We start from the raw sequence: 20,838 nt of genomic DNA, 5'->3' as shown, positions 1-20,838 counted from the left end.
GTGGTTCCAGGGTGTATTTTATCACAGTCTTAGCTTCATCTTCCTGTTCTTCCTTGCCCTAGACTTGAGGGCCAAGCAGAAGTTACACTTCTGGGAAACGTGGAACTGCCCCAAGCAATGGATGCACTTAGAGTGACTGTCGCTTATAGGAATAGCTCACTGGCAGGAGAGGCAGCACTTGAAGTCTGGCGAGCCTGGCATTCCCTGCCAGGAAAACAAGATTCCTCGAGGGGAAAAAAGAAGAGAAAAACAAAACAATCCATCACGACCTATACAAACTAACTATAGCTATCCTACCAACTGCTAGACTAAGTATCTTATCACTAAGGAAAAAAATGGAAAGGCCAAGGCATGCTCAAGGCCCAGGCAGTTGAGAAGGAACTCAGGGCAGTTCACCCACACGCCCCTATACAGCCTGCTTAGAGCACATGTGCAGGCCAAATGTATACTTTTAGCTGAAAATCTCCACTAAAGGGCTCAAGAGGCGCATGCACACCTGAGTTGGACCACTCACAGGGACTAGCATAAAGGGCTAAAAACAAATGCAGGGAGAACCTGAGTTACAGAGGTCATTGAAATATTTTTTCAATGGGATCCAGGGACATTTGACAAAACAGCTTAAGATGGGACACCAAATCAGTGGTAACACACTGAAAGGAATCATTTAAACTCCTTGTACACGTTGCTAGCTTCTAAATTAATTTTAACTGGTCAGAAAAGAGATTTGGACATCATGGTGGAGAGCTCAATGAAAATCTCTACTCTATATGCAGTAACAATCCAAAAGTAAACAAAATATTACAACATAAGAAATTGGATGGAAAATAATATAATTATAAAAAGCAATGCTACGTGCTCTTTTGGGATATTATATTCCATTTTGGTCACATTCTCAAAACAGTATTGTAAAAATTAGGGATTGGGTAATGGGTGACAATTTTAAGGCTATGAAAAGCTTTCTATGTGAGGAAAGACTGATAAGATTGGGACAGTTGTTTAGAGAAGATGAAGAAGAGGGGAATACATCAATATACAAAACAATGACTGGCAGAAAAAAAAAGTAAACCAGGTGCTCCTTTTTATCCTTGTAAGACAAGAAGCAGGGTGCAGTTTATAGAATAGAAAGGCAGCAAATATAAAAAAATAAAAATATGATACATGCAGCATGGTTAATGTGGAATGCTTTGCCAGTAGACGTCATTCAGGTCAACAGCTTGGTGGATTTGAGAGGATTAGACATTTAAGATAAACAATTATATTAGGTAAAATTAAAATTAGAAGTGATAAACCCTCATGCTTCAGGGAATGAGCAAAACTACGACAGGAAGAAATTCCCCTACTGGCATATTCTACAATTACCCATTTTGGGGCTTCACACATTTCCTCTGAAGCAGCTGATATGAGGCACTATTAAATACAGTATTACTGAACTATATACACATCCTTGGCCTGATGCACTGGTCCTAGAGGGAAAATTGGGCGGACTTTCAGGATGTTGTACTCTCCTGTACACACATTTGGATGTGATCTCAGAATGTTGTCTAATTTTGCATTATATCTTGAGACTGGTTCCATGCCTCATTAAGACTTTTTGGAAGCACATTTTGTGAAAACACACTCAGGGAAAGACACTGACACCTGGTACTTGTTGCCACTGGAGACATTTTTCTGTGAAAGATCACTAATATGATAAAGTTTTGAATCTTTGCTATAGTGTAAAGTTATGTCCACAGCTATGCTTATTTTGATACTTGGTTGAGCAATGCTCTGTTCATGGCCTCAAAAAGTTATTGATTAATTTGAGTCGTTTCCAGCACTTGGCAAGTTATGAGTTGGTCTGTTTCTCTGGGCAGGACATTAATTAGAATGTTGTTCATGGATGGACATAAATGTGTATCTTGTGACCTGAGCTTGTTGCAACTACTTCCAAGGTGTTCCTTGAGACTCTGGGTGCAGAAGGTAGATCAATGGAACAGATCTTGTACAGGAACTGTAAGCTCTCTCACATAAATGCTTGTATTATCTTTAGAGACACAAGGTAGGGAGGCCGTAACTTTGGGACAACTTCTGTTTTTGAGAGAGAAGCTTTTGAGCCACGCACAACTTGTCTTCAGGTCTGGGGAAGGTACTCCAAGTATCACAGCTAAATGCAAGGTGGAACAGATTGTTTAGCATAAGTAGTTCGTATATACTGAAAGGGGCCATTCAAGGTAAAGCGGCCCGTTAACACCTCTGGAGACAGAAGACAAAAAGAGGGGTTAGTGGGTTATGAATTGTTGTAATAAGCCATAAATCCAGTGTCTCTGTTCAGTCTATTCTTTAGTGTCTACAAGTTGTGAATTTAAGCTCCCATGCTTATCTTTTGAAAAAGTGTTGTGCAGGTTTCCTTTGAGGATGAGGGCTGATAGGTCAGATATAGGTGTTCACCTACAGGGCGTTTTTGTCTTATAGGACACTCTAGTAGAGAAGCAGAACACATCATGGAACAAGCCACCTAAATACTGATAGAATTTGCTTCAATACAGAAATAAAACGCCCTCCAATCACCTACCATGCCACTCTGGAACTCATACAGGGTGTCATCAAAAAGCTACAACCCCTACTCAATATGGACCCGATCCTGAAAGAAATCTTTCCTGAACCTATTCTTCTGGTTTTCAAACAACCCTCCAAATCTTCAAGATCATCATCAGAAGCCAGCTCCCCACAGACCAGGACACACCAACTCAAAGTGGTACCTGGGAGCTTAAATCCGTAATGTCTTTACATAAGAACAGCCTCCACAAACATATTTTTCTCCTTTGCCTTCCCATTCTGATGGTACAAACCCGATTTTTATACCACTTGTTCCTTAAAAATGATTTACTTTTTTTCTGAATTGGGGAGACTGTCTTTTTAGGACCCAGAGTCTCTCGAATTTGCAAGCCACACCCCTTACAGCGTTTTAAGGTGTTCTTTTCTCCTTTGGAATTCTCCTGCTCCTGCTTGAGCCTTCTAATGGGGGAGTGGTAGCTTCATGTGGCGGGGGGAGGCGAGACCCCAACATGCTGGTCCAACTCAGAACCCCATGACCTGGCAATGCTAGGGTTGGCGCACAGCACAGCATAGCCACATCTCAGACTCTGGGGAAGCTAAATTTTATAAATACTGCACTGCTTATATGTAGCTTGCTGCTTGCAGTGCTTCTCTGATACCCTAGCGGAGGCAGAGGGAGCCTGCTAGAGAGATACAGTACCGCAGGGTTAAAGTCTCAGTGTTGTGGGGATTCCTCAGTGTGAGAGAGAGAGAGAGAGAGAGAGAGAGAGAGAGAGAAGCTATAAGCTGAAATGAAGTGTCTACTTTTTATTAATTTTCATGAAGTGACATTATAAACAAAGTGGTGGAGAGAAACTGAACTTGTCAAGGTTCCTCCCCCACTCTGAACTCTAGGGTACAGATGTGGGGACCTGCATGAAAACCTCCTAGCTTACTTTCACCAGCTTAGGTTAAAACTTCCCCAAGGTACAAATTAATTTTATCCTTTGTCCCTGGATCTCCACTGCCACCACCAAACTCTAACTGGGTTTACTGGGAAACGTAGTTTGGACACATCTTTCCCTCCAAAATCCTCCCAACCCTTGCACCCCACTTCCTGGGAAAGGTTTGGTAAAAATCCTCACCAATTTGCATAGGTGACCACAGACCCAAACCCTTGGATCTGAGAACAATGAAAAAGCATTCCGTTTTCTTACAAGAAGACTTAATAGAAGTAAAGAAATCCCCTTTGTAAAATCAGGATGGTAGATACCTTACAGGGTAATTAGATTCAAAACAGAGAATCCCTCTAGGCAAAACCTTAAGTTACAAAAAGACACACAGACAGGAATAGTCATTCTATTCAGCACAGTTCCTTTCTCAGCCATTTAAAGAAATCATAATCTAACACATACCTAGCTAGATTACTTACTAAAAGTTCTAAGACGCCATTCCTGTTCTATCCCCGGCAAAAGCAGCATACAGACAGCCACAGACCCTTTGTTTCTCTCCCTCTTCCCAGCTTTTGAAAGTATCTTGTCTCCTCATTGGTCATTTTGGTCAGGTGCCAGCGAGGTTACCTTTAGCTTCTTAACCCTTTACAGGTGAGAGGATTTTTCCTCTGGCCAGGAGGGATTTTAAAGGGGTTTACCCTTCTTTATATTTATGACAGTGGTGGAGAGAAACTGAACTGCCAAGTTACTCTGCTGCCAGAGGCAGAATATCTGGTGACCTGAGGGGAAGGGTATTGCTTGGTCTTAAAGTGCCCATCAACAACATTGGAGAGCTTCCAAGTTCCAAAAGTGAGAAGCATTACCCCTTACATCAAAAGGGAAGCTGTGTATTAGAAAAAAAAGAAAAATCAGGGAAATGAAAAATTTTTTTTATGACAAATCAGGGAAATGAAAAAAATTAAAAATAAAATTAATGAGAAGTGCTGGTAGAGTAGTACCACTTTCAACAATTCAGTAAGGACAGGAAGTGTTAATTCATTGACATTTCACTTCTGAGAAAAAGCTTTTATTTAAAACCATCTTCCCTACATCAAGAAAATAAAAAACCCACATCTGATAGAACTCTTGGTTTTATTGAAGGCCCTACTGTTCATTTTACTCAACCACATACAAGCAGTTATTGATATAAACACACACAAAAATGGAAAACAGGCTTTTGTTTTAGTATACCCCTCCTCCTCTAACAAGCTCAAACCCACTTTACAGCACTGCGCTCGGAGTACAAAATGAAACTGACTAAACATAAGTCCAGCTTTCAGCATTTTGAGTGAAACACAAAGTCAAACAGCAAAATTAAACTGATTGTTATTTTTTAAAGTATAGTAACATTCTATAAAAACATAAAACAAGAGCAGGTATTTAACTAACACCCTTTTAAATTTTCTTTCTTGAAAATAAATCAGTATTACTACTGTAACTTAAGGAAAATACACCCATTTTGGCCAACAGTTTTGCAGCTAATGCTTTACATCTAGGGAATGAATCTGCTTAATAGACTTATAATGGAGCCCAGCATTTTTCACCCTTTTGTCACTATTTTGACTATACCCCACAATGGTACCAGGGACCTAAAGTCACTGACATCTGTTAGTAGCCTACAGAAATGAGTTGGAGGAAACACGCTAATTACTAGTAGAGAGGCCTATGTCAGAATACCGCAATACCATTTGCGACCTTGAAATTTCTAATGAGGCCAATGATGGAAAGATAATAAAAATACTGTAACTGTTTCTGAATATACAAAGTTTGAGCTAATGTGATTCTAAAATATGCCCAGTCTTATCTCTATGGGTTTCCATTTAACAAGCTCTTTAATAAATGAGGGAAATGTTTACTGCTGGTCTGGAACAGAACACCTAGTAACTGTCAAGACATTGTTGATATGAAAGATTATATGATGATATAATATGAAGAATTGAAAAAATTAGTGCGATAGGGAAGGAATACTTAAAGACAGTAACAGCTTAAATGAGATTTTGGTGTAAAAACAAATGTGATTTATGTACACTGGATGCACAGCAGTTTTACTATTTTGATCTGCTTTCAGAAGACAACATAACACATGGTCTGGGACCTCTGTGGCTTTTTTGAGGGAATAAAGACAGATTTTGATCTGTTCTGGGACACACTGATCAGAAAGAGAAAAACAGCTGCTGAGTCAACTATAAAATTTTGCAGCTACTTAGTGTGGCACAGCATTTTTATAAGACAAGATAGCTTGAATTGCAGTACTGCTTAAAACAACCATGGGGCTACTTAATGGAGCTACTCTAATATTAACCTAGATAAATGAAAACTGTAGGGATCTCCTCTGTTTGATAATTTGTCAATAAAATGTTAGAACAGGAAACAACTCTTTAACCCATTAAATTATCTCATTCACTCACACGTACTTCACCAAGAAACTGAACACTGACTCTGAAGGAAGCTAATTCAGAACTTTTAAACACATCTTGGGTACAGGAAAAAGATCGAAGAGAGTTGTAACCCTAGTCCTCAAAAGATTCAGCCAAGCTAGTAAAGCCCATTGTGGGCTTCAGAGAGCTAAATGAGAGGAAAGTACCAGGCCTATTTCCCATCTCAGGAGCAAAGCTCATCATCAATGCAATATAGGGAAACTTTCACCATTACTTATGCAACACTTACAGTGGCTAAAGACTTCATTGTCCAACGCTATCAATCACGCACTTCTCCACTATTACTAAACTCACTGAAAGTTAGGAAGCTAAAATGCTCAACATTGATAAACACCAAAAGTATCATTTCTGAGAAGTAAAAGTTTGATATTAACAATACTGAAGTTTTACCTCTAAATATTCAGTAAGCTTTTATTATCCTCCTGCACTGACTTGTATAATACAGTGTTCCATTGGCTAATCCTAAATTAAGGCATTCCAAAGAAGACTGGTTTAAATTAACTCAAAAAAAAAAAAAAAAGATGCACAGAGCCAGTATTAGCAACCGTCACTTTTCACTGAATTAGTGAGATTGATTTCGGAGATCAAAACTTGTTTCGCTCTTACAACTAAATAATAAAGAACATTAATAGCATCCTCTGAAGAAAGCCAAATTTCACAGAAATTTCACTGAAGAAACATCTGTGAGAAGCAGGAAAGTCAATGTATAATCTGTGACATTGCAAACTTGACAGAAAAAAAATCAGGGTCTTTAGAGAACACCACAAAAGAATACAGATAAGACTCTTTAATAGCAGCTTTGTGAGATTATCTTAGACAATCACTGGTATCTTGAGTAAGACTTATTTGTTACAAGAGGTAGTCTACTATTTGTGTTTAAATTGACAATAAAAGTCTTTGAGCCATTCACTTGTTATTCCTGTAAATGGCACTGATTTGAAGATTAAGACTAACAATATCCGAATATTTTACTCGCAGAATTAACTTTTTTATTTAAATAGGTCATAAAAACCAATATATCATCTTCGTAGTTACATGGTGAACTGTTCAATATGTGGAGACTTCACAATCCATGATCCGTAGCCATGCTGCTGAAAGTAGCTTTTCAGCAAATGTTTAGCTTCCTGGTAGGGTGCTGACTTAATCTAAAGAGAAACAAAAGTTAAAAAATTGTTACAGATGGCCACAAGATTTGCCCTTTTTAATATATTGTGCCTCTAGGATATTCCATAGCAAAACATGATTTTGAAACATGCCTGAGATGCCACTGTTCATTGAATGCGAAACAAGAAATGCAGCAGATCGGGCAAAGGGAAAAACAGGATTTGACCAGTAAGAAATGATATGCTTTTACGTACTGGAAAAGGAAAATTGTTTTTTGGTAAAATTAATCTCATGTTTCTCAACATCAGTTTAACTACTCATTCTCTACGCCATGCTAGTATTTAGCTATGTATTGCATGAATCTAAAACCAGGTAAATTTACAACGGTAGCTTTGAAACCATTGAAAAGGTTTAGCAGGATATCTAATTTAACAATTCTTATAGAAATAAAGTGTAGCCAATGCTGACAAAAGTCATCATAACATCTGTTAGAAGAGCAAATTCTATGTGCAGCTTCATGGAAAAAAGAGAAAATACGTATCTCGTCTCAGGAAAAAAATAGGAAGGGCTAAGGTACAAAAATGGTTGAATGCCTGGGAGGGCATAAACCTAACCATCTGAAATGAGACTAGATATTCTGCTTCTCAGCACGTCTATGAACGAGCAAGCTTTCCCCAGCAACTTTACAGCAGGATAGGAATTTAATCTCAATATGGTCCTCATTACGAGTAGTCTATTTATTGCATGGGGGGGGGGGAGGGGAGAAGAGATGAAGAGAGTTACCATAGCATCACAGTTCCAAGATAATACAGCTAGTAAGAACAGCATTCTTTCTTCAGTTAGTGCTCCCTCAGTGTTCTCAGCCCAAAAACATAAGATCATGCTCAGTCCCAAATTCTGATGTTGAATTATCACCTTCTCCCCCACTTCTGTTGATATCCCTTTCCCACCAGTGTATTCCCTGGGAGAACAGTGCCTATACTTACGCAAAGTAAGCATCTCTCTAGTGCTAAGAGTGGAACAAAAGCCTGCAGAACTTTCCAATGTCAATATCAAGCTAGCCGTTGTGAGGAAATGGTTGGCAGCCATTTGTGGATGGAGATCAAATGTGAAAGTTTCAACCCAACAGAAGATACTTCTCAATTTGTAACCTTAAGGAACAGTTTTGTATGACTTTCTAACATTAACTTTACAACAACTATCAAGGTTAAGTCCTGCAGAATTTCAGTATAACTAATAGTTCATGGATTTCTGTTATGGGATGTATTGGGCCCTCTGAGGCCCCCAACTGGAGGCCTCGTGGTCCTACCACACCCAGCCCCAGAAAAGAAGCAAAATTAATCATAGAATATCAGGGTTGGAAGGGACCTCAGGAGCTCATCTAGTCCAACCCCCTGCCCAAAGCAGGACGAATCCCTAACCAAATCATCCCAGCCAGGGCTTTGTCAAGCCTGACCTTAAAAACCTCTAAGGAAGAAGATTCCACCTCCTCCCTAGGTAACGCATTCCAGTGCTTCACCACCCTCCTACTGAAAAAGTTTTTCCTAATAGTCAACCTAAATCTCCCCCACTGCAACTTGAGACCATTACTCCTTGTTCTGTCATCTGCTACCACTGAGAACAGTCTAGATCCATCCTCTTTGGAACTTCCTTTCAGGTGGCTGAAAGCAGCTGTCAAATCCGTCCTCATTCTTCTATTTCGCAGACTAAATAATCCCAGTTCCCTCAGCCTCTCCTCATAAGTCATGTGCTCCAGCCCCCTGATCATTTTTGTTGCCCTCCACTGGGTGCTCTCTCCAATTTTTCCATATTCTTCTTGTAGTGTGGGGCCCAAAACTGGACACAGTACTCCAGATGAGGCCATGCCAATGCCGAATAGAGGGGAATGATCATGTCCCTCGATCTGCTGGCAATGCTCCTACTTATACAGCCCAAAATGCTGTTAGCCTTCTTGGCAACAAGGGCACACTGTTGACTCATATCCAGCTTCTTGTTCACTGTAACCCCTAGGTCTTTTTCTGCAGAACTGCTGCCTAGCTGCTCGGTCCCTAGTTTGTAGCAGTGCATTGGATTCTTCCGTCCTAAGTGCAGGACTCTGCACTTGTCCTTGTTGAACCCTCATCAGATTTCTTTTGGCCCAATCCTCTAATTTGTCTAGGGCCCTCTGTATCCTATCCCTACCCTCCAGCGTATCTACCACTCCTCCCAGTTTAGTGTCATCTGCAAACTTGCTAAGGGTGCAATCCACGCCATCCTTCAGATCATTAATGAAGATATTGAACAAAACTGGCCTCAGGACCGATTCTTGGGGCACTCCGCTTGATACTGGCTGCCAGCTAGACATGGAGCCATTGATCACTACCCGTTGAGCCCGATAATCTAGGCAGCTTTCTACCCATCTTATAGTCCATACATCCAATCCATACCTCTTTAACTTGCTGGCAAGAATACTGTGGGAGATCATATCAAAAGCTTTGCTAAAGTCAAGGAATAACACATCCACTGCTTTCCCCTCATCCACAGAGCCAGTTATCTCCTCACAGAAGGTAATTAGGTTAGACAGGCAATTAGGTTAGTCAATAAAGGTGGATCCTGCAGCCCTGTCTAGAAAGGCTGCAGGGAAGCAGCCAAATCAGAAAATAGCAGGCTTAGTTAAAAGATGCTGCACGGCCTGAGCAGATCAGTTCCTGGCTGGGACCAGAAGAGATAAGACAGAAAGATTCTCCGGGCAAGGAGGCCTGGGGGAGACCCTGCGCATACAGGGAACAAGACAAATAGAACCCAAGGACTGTATCCTACGGTAATGGGTGAATGTGATGGGACTGAGTGGGAAGCAGCCAAGGAACAGCAGCAGCAACCAAGTAAAGGAAGCAGTACATGGCTGCTGTCTATAGGGTTCCTGGGTAGGGATCCAGAGTAATTAGCAGGTCCAGTTCCCCCCACCAGCCACTGGAGCTGTGTCCAGGTAGGAGATAAGACTCTGGATTAGAAAACCCAAGAAAGGGGCTGGGAATTATAAACAGGCCTATGGATGGGGCTGAAGACCATGAAGAGGGGCAACCATTCGTTGAACCTTTGCTATCCCGAAAGGGGACTCAAGTTAAGAAGTGACTTGGATTGGTTGAGAGCTGGGAAACCACAGAAAGGCTAAAGACAAAATGTCTCGATAACAAGGCAGGGACAGATAAAGCTAGCCCAGAAGGGGTGAGATCTGAGCCCAGAGACAGGACTGCAGGTAACGACAAGGGCACAGTGACTGGCCCTGTTGGACCTTTATTACCCCAGAAGGGATTCTTCATGCATGTTGACTGTGTGTGTGACTTGACCGGAGGGCTGGGCCACTGAAGACCCATCTGACGAGGTTAACAGCTGGCACGGGGCACCAGGAGCAGAGAGTGAGTGTGCAGGTTTTCACACAACTGATAGGAGACACTTACGAGAGGTGAGTGGCCCCGTCACAACTTCACTTGCAAATAACCAATTTGCAAGCCTTTGAGACAAAGGTCATTACTGCTGTAAGAAATGCTCAACCATTCACATAACATCTCCAACATACTAGAAATCTTTCCTTGTCACCTATCTGCACCTTGAAAGTGACCACTAAAATGTCATTTACTGTTTTTTCTTTAACTAGTCTTACCTTTGCTTCATGATATGTACTAGCTTCAAGCAAATCACTTCTTTTCGCTTCCTTAGAGACCAGTTTGAAACGATTTAACATTGCAGCCTTGCAAAGACGGCTTGCCATTGAAGTGCCACTTTTGAATGGCGAACTAGAATTGAGGGGGGAAAAAAGCAATGAGTCAAATTAAGAAATCTTTTATTCAATCCAGTTTCTATTTGCTCCAGCTACCACATTTGAAATAAAGATTATCTGTTTCAAATTATGTAGGTGATATGTTCTCCACTTAGAGGAGAAATGAACAAAGGAATCAAAAAGTATAAACCTCCATAATTACAGCTACTGGAAGGTTGGCCAAATCTTTTCAATCCTGTAATCTACCAGATCAGAGATACTACTGGTTTTAGTCAAACTATTGCGTATACTCAATCTCTTCAAGGTTGTATTGCTGATGGGAAATAAAGGGGAGAAAAGAGCATCTTAATTTCAATAAAGGAGGATTACTTAATTTCATATTTTGGTGCTTCACTGACAATCTTGCTTCTTAAACTGCGCCCAATTGTAGGAAGGATGCGGTTAGTGTAGACTAATAGATTCTAAAGCAAGAAGGGACCACTATGATCATCTAATCTAGTCTTAACTCCAGTATAACATAGGCTATAGGACTTCCGTGAATTAATTCATGTTTGAACTAGACTAGAGTATATTTTTTAGAACAACATCCACACAACGTAAACATTTCAGTGATGGAGAATCGACCACAACCCTTGGTAAGTTGTCCCAATGATTAACTACCCTTCATGTTATAAATTGTGTCCTGTTTCCAGTTTCAATTAGCATAGCTTCAACTTCCAGCCACTGGATCTTGTTATACCTTTTGTCTTTTATACTGAAGAGCCCATCATCAAATTTTTGTTCCCAAGCAGGTTTGCACACAACTGATACTTTAATCAAAAGCACCCCTTAACTTTGTTAAGATTGTTGTGGAAACTGGCTTCTTCAGGTGATGTCCATCTGCCATGAGTCGTGAGGGCACTGAAGTGAGCTCCCCATCCCAAGAGTGATGCATCTGATGTCACAGTTACTGATGGGACTGGGTGAGAGAAAGGAATGCCTGCACAGACGTTGAGTGGTCCCCAGGCTAGGGAGTTCTTTATTTGGAGAGAAATCATCTCATGCCTGCCCAAAGTGCCTCTGGCTAGCAAACAGCTTGTTTTGAGCCAATCCGAGAAGCAGCAGAGGCGTACCTTTTCATGATTGGTCACAAAAGTACAAACTACCGGAGGCTCCAGTTGCAGTTTTATCAGGTTTGAGAACCAAGGTCTCCTCGGTCCATGAGCTACCAATATTACCATCATCCGTTCTCATTTTATTTTCTGGACCACCTTCCTCAGTAACGAAGAGTGGAAACTTGTAAAATAGGCCTTGTGGCAATACGGCATCTACTCCCATAGTTCTGGGCTCTGCCTCCCTTATGAAGTAATTTTGTCTCTTTGCATTTGTGTGATTTGTGAAGGGATTGGATGAAGAGAGGCTGAACAATGAGACTGAAAACCTCCTGAATAAGGCAACACTTGGAGTTGCTGTCTCTGTCTTCCTTTTGGTTCAGGTCCCCTTTTATGTGGAAAGGAGGAACTGTTCTGCCTACTTCATTATTTTCATTGCTTCCATATATAGTATCAGACTCCTAGTCCACTCTTGGTTTACGTGTGTGTGTTCAGTCATACTGTCTGATTGAACTAGCACGTGGTTGCTCCCTAAGGTGGGCTGGAATCTTTGCAGAGCTAGCTTGACCACTCTCAGATCTACGAGGTTTATGCTGTGAGGCTTTTCCTCCCTGCTCAAGAGGCCCTGGATGTTTGCGTCTCCAAAGTGAGCTCTCCAGCCCTCCATGCTTACATTGGTTGCAAAGGTCTGGAAAGCAGATGGGAACAGCTTTACAGACATTATCATAGGCTGATCACAACTGTAAGGAGTTGAACACCTCTGTCGGAACCAGTGTTCCCTCTAATTTTTCCCACCTATGTGCGGAATAATTTTGTTATGTGCACCAATATGGAGGTGAAGTGACACACATCACCTTCATATCAGTGCACATAACAAATGCATGTGGTGGGGGTGGGGCTGAGAGGTTTGGAGTACGGGAGGGGACTCAGGGCTGGGCAGAGGGTTGCGGTGCAGGGGTGTGAGGACTCCAGCTGGGAGTGTGGGCTCTGGGGTGGGGCCGAGGATGAGGGGAAGGGCTCTGTCTGGGGGTGCAGCCTCTGGGGTGGGGCCAGGAATGAGGGGAAGAGCTCTGTCTGGGGGTGCAGCCTCTGGGGTGGGGCCAGGAATGAGGGGTTTGGGGTGCAGGATGATGCGTCAGGGCTAAGGTGGAGAGAGAGAGAGAAAGAGAAAGAGAAAGAGAGAGAGAGAGAGAGAGAGAGAACACCCCTCAGCTCGCTATCCCTGCAGCAGCACCTGGGGGAGAGAGCGCCACTCCCCCGGGCTGGGTTCAGGAAGGGGCACCGGGGCTGGATTGAGGGCTGGGCCGGCACTGCGTCCAAGCTGCGCCACCCTCGCTGGGTTCAGGCCGGGGTAGGGATGTCACAGCCATGGCATAGTTGGGGCTGAGGTAAAGGTGTTCCTACCCCAGCAGTTGCAGGTCCCAGGAAGGGTTCCCTGAGGGCCTGCATGGTGCTAAGTAGGGTGCTGCACGGCCATGCAGCTTACAGGGAACTTTGGTTGGAACCTGTACTTGATCTTGCATGTGTTCCAGAGCGTGGTCCTACAATCCGAGTATGAAAGCTTGAAGGCTTCTGGGGTGTCACTGTTCCCAAGGAACGATTCCCTATGCACAACACCAGAAGTGCTAATAGTTGGAGGCATAGTGGAACGGTAGGCCTCCTGAAGTTCTGGAGCAAGAAAATAAATTCCTGGATGGAACCAGAGGACTTTCCTTGGCATTGATGAAGACCTGTGCCTGAAGAAAATTCAGTGTCCAAGATGTGACCATTTCCACAGTTGACTGTGATGGAGCTCTGATCAGGATGTCATTCAGGAAGGGGAACACGCGAGTCCCGCAATCTGAGTATGGCTCTTATCACCACCACCATCTTTGCTGTGGACAGTCCAAAAGGGAGTATTCAGTACTGATATTTCCTGTTGTAGGCAAACCTCAGAAGCCTGTGATGGCACAGTCTTATGGGGACATGGATCTACTGAAGTCAAGAAGTCCCGTGTTCCCACCTCAAGACAGGGATGATACCGTAAAGGCCAGAGTTTCCATGTGAACCCTTTGTTTTCTTCATCCACTTGTTGAGCCTTTTGAAGTCAAAAAAGGCTCAGATACCCTCCATGCACTTCTGTGCAATGAAGATGGAGTAGAACCTAGAGAAGCTCTCTTTTGAGTGAACACACTTTCACTCCCAAATGCAGACAATGACATATTTCTTTGCGTACCAGACTGTTTTACAGGGGTGTTGAACCTGGGTGACTGGATGAGATGGGGTGGAGACCAGAGCTTGAGGAAGTATCCCCAGATCACTATTTCCCTGACCCACTTATCTGTGGTTGATTAAAACCATTCCTCTAGGAAACGGGATATCCTACTTTGTAGCTTCTGCAATGGAGGGAGGCATATGCAATCTTTGTCAAAGTGGATTGTGAGGGTGGGAATGGTGAAGTCCCTCTGGAATTTATCTCAGATGTTGATTCCACTGTTCTCCATTGGGGAATTATTGTCCCTACACTGGTACCTTTGAGGACAAGAAGCAAACTGTCTGAAGGCTGATATATATTCTTTCCTGAGTGGGAAAGGGAGACTGTTTCGATTTTGCTGAATTGTCAGCCATCACTTTATCCAGCTTCTCCAAAAAGAGAGGGAGCCTGTAAACTTCTTGGCCCTGCTTAGAGTATCCAGCTTCCAGAGTCAGAGCCGGAGGTGGCCCCGGCTAATGAAATGGAAGCCATGGCTTGGGCTGAGAACCTCACTGCATTCTTTGAGGCATCAGCTACGAACACTGTTGTTAGGGAGACTCTCTTTAAAGTGAAGCCAAAGTCAGGGTGATCCCAGTCCTTAAAGGCTTTGAGATCTTCCAGCCAGGAAAGAGATGCTCCTGCAAAATCTCCAAGGATGCTCAAAGGGTGGTGAAAGAAACTTCAAAGCCCCTTTTGAGAGTGGCCTCCATTGCACTATCCCTAAGTTTTAGTGTAGCACTCTCCTTCTAAGGGAATAACCACATCCCAAATAAGGGATGCTACAGCGGCACCCACCCATTGGTGTCTCAGCAATAGAGCCCTTTGATTTTTGAAAGTTACAGAAGTTGCTCTTGTTAACATGCTTGCCCTAATCAGCCTTGTTCCTTTCATCCCTAATCACTTCCTCAAAAGGAGGAATGAAGGGGTATTGCAGCAATTTTGAGTGGAGAAATTTACTCTGAGGATTACTTAGGGGAGCCTACTTAGATTTCAGAGCCAAACAGCTCACCTTCAGCAGAGACACTGCACTGCAGCAGAGGCTCAGGGACCATTAACCCCCAAGGGGTTAATATACCCATGGAGAAGGAAGAATGCAGAGAAGGGAGAATGGTGCTGCCCACTGCCCAAGAAACTGAGCAAGTAAGTTAAAATAGAAGGAAGAAGGGAGGAGCAAAAGAAACTGCCACTGTATGTTGCTGCCAACGCAGAGAATCTGTCAGCAAGTGGAAGCAGAGGGTACATGGCCAGACTGCGCTGGGCCAAAAACACTGATCCACTTCTCTGAGATGCAGAAAGAGGAGAGCAGGCCAGATGTCCAGAACTGTGGGAGACACTTCTGCAGCCCAGTAATACAGACTCCCTACTCCTCCTTTATATAGCCCTGTTTATGCATTCAAGGATCACATTAGCCCTTCTCGCAATAGCATCATAGGAGATCACGCTCAACAGATTATCCTGGAAGCAGTGACTCTGAAAAGAACATGGGGTAGGATTGAGTGCCTCATCCTGTAAGTATAGTCTGCATTCCCATTTAGCAGTAATAAGATGAATATTTTTTGCTTGCGCCCAGTTTACAAAGAGATCCAAATGGCTCTTTATCAATGACTTGTTCTCTTCATTATTTACCACTCCCCCAATTTTGGGGTCATTTGCAAACTTTGATCAGTTATGATTTTATGTTTTCGTCTAGGTCACAAATGAAAAACTGTTAAAAACATAGGACCAAGAACCGATCCCTGTGGGACCTCAGTAGAAACCTGCTTGATGATTCCCCATTCACAATTATGTTTTGAGACTAGCCAATGTTTAATCCATTTAGTTTGTGCCATATTGATTTTGTTTCACTCTAGTTTCTTAAATAAAGAGTCATGCAGATACCAAGTCAAGTGCCTGACAGAAGTCTACATGTATTACCTCAACACTATTGCCTTTATTGATCCAACTAGTAATTCCACCAAAGAAAAGAGCAAGTTAGTTTAACCGGAGCTATTTTTCATAAAACCAAGATGACCAAAAATTAGAGGGTAATATCTGTAACTCCTCATTTAAAGTCATCCCGGTTAACACTGTTACATTGATGATCAATTGGAGAACATGCTTGTTTAAAGTTGCGCAGTGCTCCCTTATAAGTTGTTTGGCAGCCACCTGCTTTGTCCACTGCTTGCAGAAAGAGAAGCCCATTGGCGCTAACTGGTGGGGGCTTGGAACCAGGGTGGACAGGCAGCCCCCCTATCAGCTCCCCTAAGTTCCCTGTGCAGCAGCCACCCAGCAGGCTATGAATTGCCTGCAGTTCAACTGTCCCTCCCCCCAGTGATGTGTGCTAACCCTGCCCTCTGCCTTGGAGCTGTTCCCAGGAGCCTCCTGCTTGCTGTGAAGGGGAGGGGGGATAAGAAGGGTGCTAATGTCAGGGTGTTCCCTTCCCCCGGCCCCATTCCTGTACCTTATCTCCACAGAGAAGCAGGGGGACATGACAGGGCTCAGGATGGAAGCAGCTGCTACCAGCAAGCTCCAAGCTCTACTTGCTGATCTACTTAAAAAGGCAATGTACTTAGAGTGGAGTCAGCATACTTAAAGGGATAATGCGCGTCTCTCTCTCACACGGTGTCTGTCTCTTTCTGCCATGCTGTCTCCCGTTCCTCCATTCATGCTGCCTTGTAGAGTGTGAGGCTACATTAATAACGTGTTAACCTTTGAAGGCTCAGCCGAGTACTAGTTCCTCATTTAGCAGTAAGGCATTACCTGGGAAATATCCCACCCTCTTCCACTGTCTGACTTCACCACATCAACCAAGCTTCACAATCATCACTGCTGTGTACAGTATTAAATTGTTTAAAACTTATACTGTATGTGTGTGTCTTGTGATACAGCAAGGCCAGAGGGCAGCAGGAGAGTGTTAGAAGAGAGCCTTATTCCCTGTAGAGGGAAAAAAGTTTGCTATAGATTAATTAAAGCATCTGAAGCCAATTAGAGCACCTAATAAAACCCCCCTGCTTTAATCAATCAGACAAGTGGGAGGAGTTGAAGCAGAGTGGATTGTTGTTGGAGCAGAGAGCAGTTTGGAGGGAAGCAGAGGAGAGTTTGGAGAAGTGCTGCGGTGGGCTAAGACGACCAAGACCCTAGATAAAGGGACACCTGGTTTGTGCAGAGGGAGAGCAGGAAGCCCCACAAGCTGAAGGGCAGGAGAGGGAAGCAGCCCAGAGGAAGGAACCGCTAGTTCAAATGGTTCACCACTATCCCTAGGGCCCCTGGGCTGGGACCCGGAGTAGAGGGTGGGCCCGGGTCCCTCCCTCTCCACTCCCCTCCTCTAGGACACTAGTGAGGCAGCTAATACCCCAGTTCAGGGGCAAGAAACAGTGCTCTGAACCCTCTCCCAAGAAGAGAAAGTGCAAGACCCATCATAGTAGTGCCAGCAATTTGCCACAGTCTCTCTCTATATAAAATGTAGTCTCTTGTCTGGAGAAAAAAATTTCCCTGGAACCTAACGCCCCCATTTACATTAATTCTTATAGGGAAATTGGATTTGTTTAACATCGTTTCGCTTAAAGTAGCATTTTTTAGGAACGTAACTACAACATTAAGCGAGGCGTTACTGTAATTAGAGTCCTGTATCAACTGCTCTGTTATTTTGCTCAGGATCAATGTTAGGGTGACAAATCTATAATTATCCCGGTTGTCCCATTTACTCTTTTTAAATACTGGTACAACATTAGCTTTCTCCAGTCTTCTGGAATTTCCCCTAAGTTGCAATATTTCCAAAAAAAAAAAAAGTCAGCATTAACAATCCAGCAAGCTCCAGGCCAGCTCTTAAAACTCCTAGATGCAAGTTATCTGAACCTGCTCATTTAGTAGCTGCTGCCTAACATCCTCCTGACTTACTATCAGAATAGAAAGCATATCATCATCATCAAAAAGGGTTTGTCTTCACTAGTGTTAGGTCAAGGTAAAACTAGAGTTGTATCCCTGACCACTAACTTAACTCACATGCGCCCACACAATTCTCTGGATCAAGATAAGTGATGCTTTAAACTCCAGTTAGCTGGCCAAGATGGGGGCATGTGTGTTGTTTGAAGTTCAAATGCTCCTCTCCCTGGAGCTGATCAGTTGCTAATCCAAGCAATTTCTGCTGCTAATCAAATCACTATTGCTTGAACATTTTGCAGGGTAGTCACTCACCTGAGTTAGGAACTTGAGTGTTCTAACTTGAGTTTACAGGCTTATCTTCACTGTCACAGTTGAGAACTTGTCAATTACTCTATAATACTGTGGCCTCAAACCAGAACTGTTTGAGAGTTATAAAATTACTTAGACAGGCACAAGCATACACAGAGTAATCAGGCTCACCACTAATTCTGAACATAGTATAAAGATTCTAACCTTTCAGTGATTTTCCCATTTAAACCATCCACAACTTCCAATGAAGTATCCCCTTGTGACCAATTCACACTAAGAGATCTGTGCTCCAAGTCTAGCTGAACTGGATGTGTAGCGGTCACCAAACTAATATGAGGTCTGTTGACCAGGTAAAACATGGGAAGCTTTGATGTGAGTGCATCATCAACACGTTGTTTTATAGCTATTTCTAGTCCTCTTGTATCACTGCAGTTTCCATCCCCTAAAAACAAAACAAAAACAACAACAAAAAAAAAACACCACACACAGGCACAGCACTGAAAGCAGAAATATCAGAATCCAGGTAAATTGTGATCAGATTTTCAAGGGAGCTCAGAATCCAGAAGCTTCAATTGTTCCAGGTTGAATTATTACTCATAACTGTTAGGTTCAGCTTTACAAACAGCTTTAATAAGTCTGCAGAACAGCATCATCATTGGCAACACAAGCTTTTGCTAAACTTCATCTGCAACAAGTACCACCTTCTCTCTAGAGGCTCAACTTATCTTTGGTGTCTTTGTTCAAGATGCTAATTAAACTTGCAAGCTACGATGGTGTTTTATTTTTGAAGTAGAAAGTCAGCCTTTGCGCTGTCGTCACTGGAGTTACTCTATATTTTAACTTATTCCAGGAATTTAACAGAAGCATTTAGCTTATCAGATTTGAATTTAGGCTGTCTACACTGTAACTTATGTCAGTATATCATATGTTGCTCAGGGGGTGAGAATTACGCCCCGCCCACAAACGACATAAGTTATACTGACCTAAGTGCTAGTGTGGACACAGCTATGTCAGCAGGAGAGTTTCTCCGGCCAACATAGCTACCACTGATCACAGGCGCTGGAGTAATTTAAGTTGACTGGAGACCTCTCTCCCTTTGGCTTAGAGCATCTGCACTAGCAGCGCCACAGTTGTCAGCTCTGTAGTGTAGTCCTAGCCTTTGACTTTTCTGGGCTCTGAAGTACATACTTCCATCAAGGACTAAACCGGCACCAAGGGGTACATATTGTCTGGAGAGTTCTTGTGTACGGGAAGGTTGAAGAAAGAATCTGGTATGCATTAATCTAAACATTAAAAAAATCAGAACGTAAAAGTAATTTAAAAAAGCAGAATGAGTGAGTGTCCACACTCTGTATGAATGACAGGAACAGGCATACAATTAGGTACTAGGAGAAAGTAAAAAGACTCTCCTCAGACTGCTTCCAAAACTGCATTCTGTATATTATCACGGGAAAAGTCACCACAACTGCTAAAATCTAGGGAATTGATCTACGTGTAAACTAATTTAACAGTACAAATGCTCACAGGAGAGAAAATACTTGACAATATCATGTTATTTCCAGCAATTCCATTTCACCTATTTGAGTTGCATAGCCAAATACTACTGTAGGAATTCAAGGCAGCCATTCACTGATCATCATACGATGACAAAAAAAAAATCTTACTATTGTCTTGGCAGTTACTATTTCCCAGCATAAAATTATTGCCAACTAGTTAATTTAGAGGTACCTTTAATCTTTAAAAGTAGGAAGTAAGATGATTTACAAAGGTTTTTCTTCAACTAGTTTTAGTATAAATGTTGAGTTTGATGACATTTTTCATACTACCCCTGCAAATTCAACAGAAAATGTTCAAGTTTTTTGATCACCTCTACTTTGTACTGTGTAATTATGGGACTGTATAGTTGGGAGTTTTCATATATGCAAGTTATTTAAATGGTCTAAATTTATATGGTCATCACATTCTTTGTAACATCATCTTATTTCTAAAGACAGAATAACTGCATCTGTGACAAACCAACAAAACCCAGGAAATTTAGAATTGATGTATGATGACAGAGAGGGTAATCTGACAGAGTGAAGAACATATTATAATCTCAAAAAAGTTAAACCTCAATTTTAAGTATAAATACATTTATATTTAGTTTCTTTTTGAAAACGAAGTATAGAAAACTCAAAACAAGTTTTAAAATAAAGCATTATATTCCACTTGGTTAGAATTTTTATTAATGTAACCAGAATGAAATACCACAGCTGAAAGTTAGGGCATAAGCAATGATTGTTTTACATCAGTAAAGGAAGGCTTACCAACAAGTATACTGCTGATGTAAACTGGCTGAATGAAGTGACTTAGCAATGCTCCCTGGACACCCAGCACTTCCCATCTGGTTAATTTGTCACTAGCTGACATGCTGTTTACCCGGCTAGCAGCTTCCGTGGGACAATAAACAGTTAGGTAAATCTTGCCTTCCACAGCAAGATGGAGACTAAGCTCTTCATTAGCTTCAAATGCAGATATAGAATTTGGATTGAGACGTCTA

At 42.3% G+C, this 20,838-nt stretch overlaps 1 protein-coding gene across 10 annotated transcripts in view; it reads right to left on the bottom strand.

The window, feature by feature from the left end:
* Positions 1–4,517: 4,517 nt before the first annotated feature.
* ADAD1 (adenosine deaminase domain containing 1) overlaps positions 4,518–20,838 on the bottom strand; it is a 30,500-nt gene continuing 14,179 nt past the window's right edge. For all 10 annotated transcript variants that reach the window (XM_043545480.1, XM_043545485.1, XM_043545484.1 and 7 more), the window contains 4 exons: positions 20,606–20,835; positions 18,504–18,741; positions 10,689–10,821; positions 4,518–7,089 (listed from right to left, as the gene is read on the bottom strand). In XM_043545480.1, the coding sequence (XP_043401415.1) occupies positions 6,976–7,089; positions 10,689–10,821; positions 18,504–18,741; positions 20,606–20,835 (715 nt within the window). In that variant the 3' untranslated portion in view covers positions 4,518–6,975. The remainder of the gene's footprint in view (positions 7,090–10,688; positions 10,822–18,503; positions 18,742–20,605; positions 20,836–20,838) is intronic.

Source organism: Chelonia mydas, chromosome 4, assembly GCF_015237465.2.
Source record: "Chelonia mydas isolate rCheMyd1 chromosome 4, rCheMyd1.pri.v2, whole genome shotgun sequence".
In the NCBI taxonomy this organism is placed as follows: Eukaryota; Metazoa; Chordata; order Testudines; family Cheloniidae; genus Chelonia; species Chelonia mydas.
Note: the sequence above shows the minus strand (reverse complement) of the source record. Positions and strands in the feature narration are given on the sequence as shown.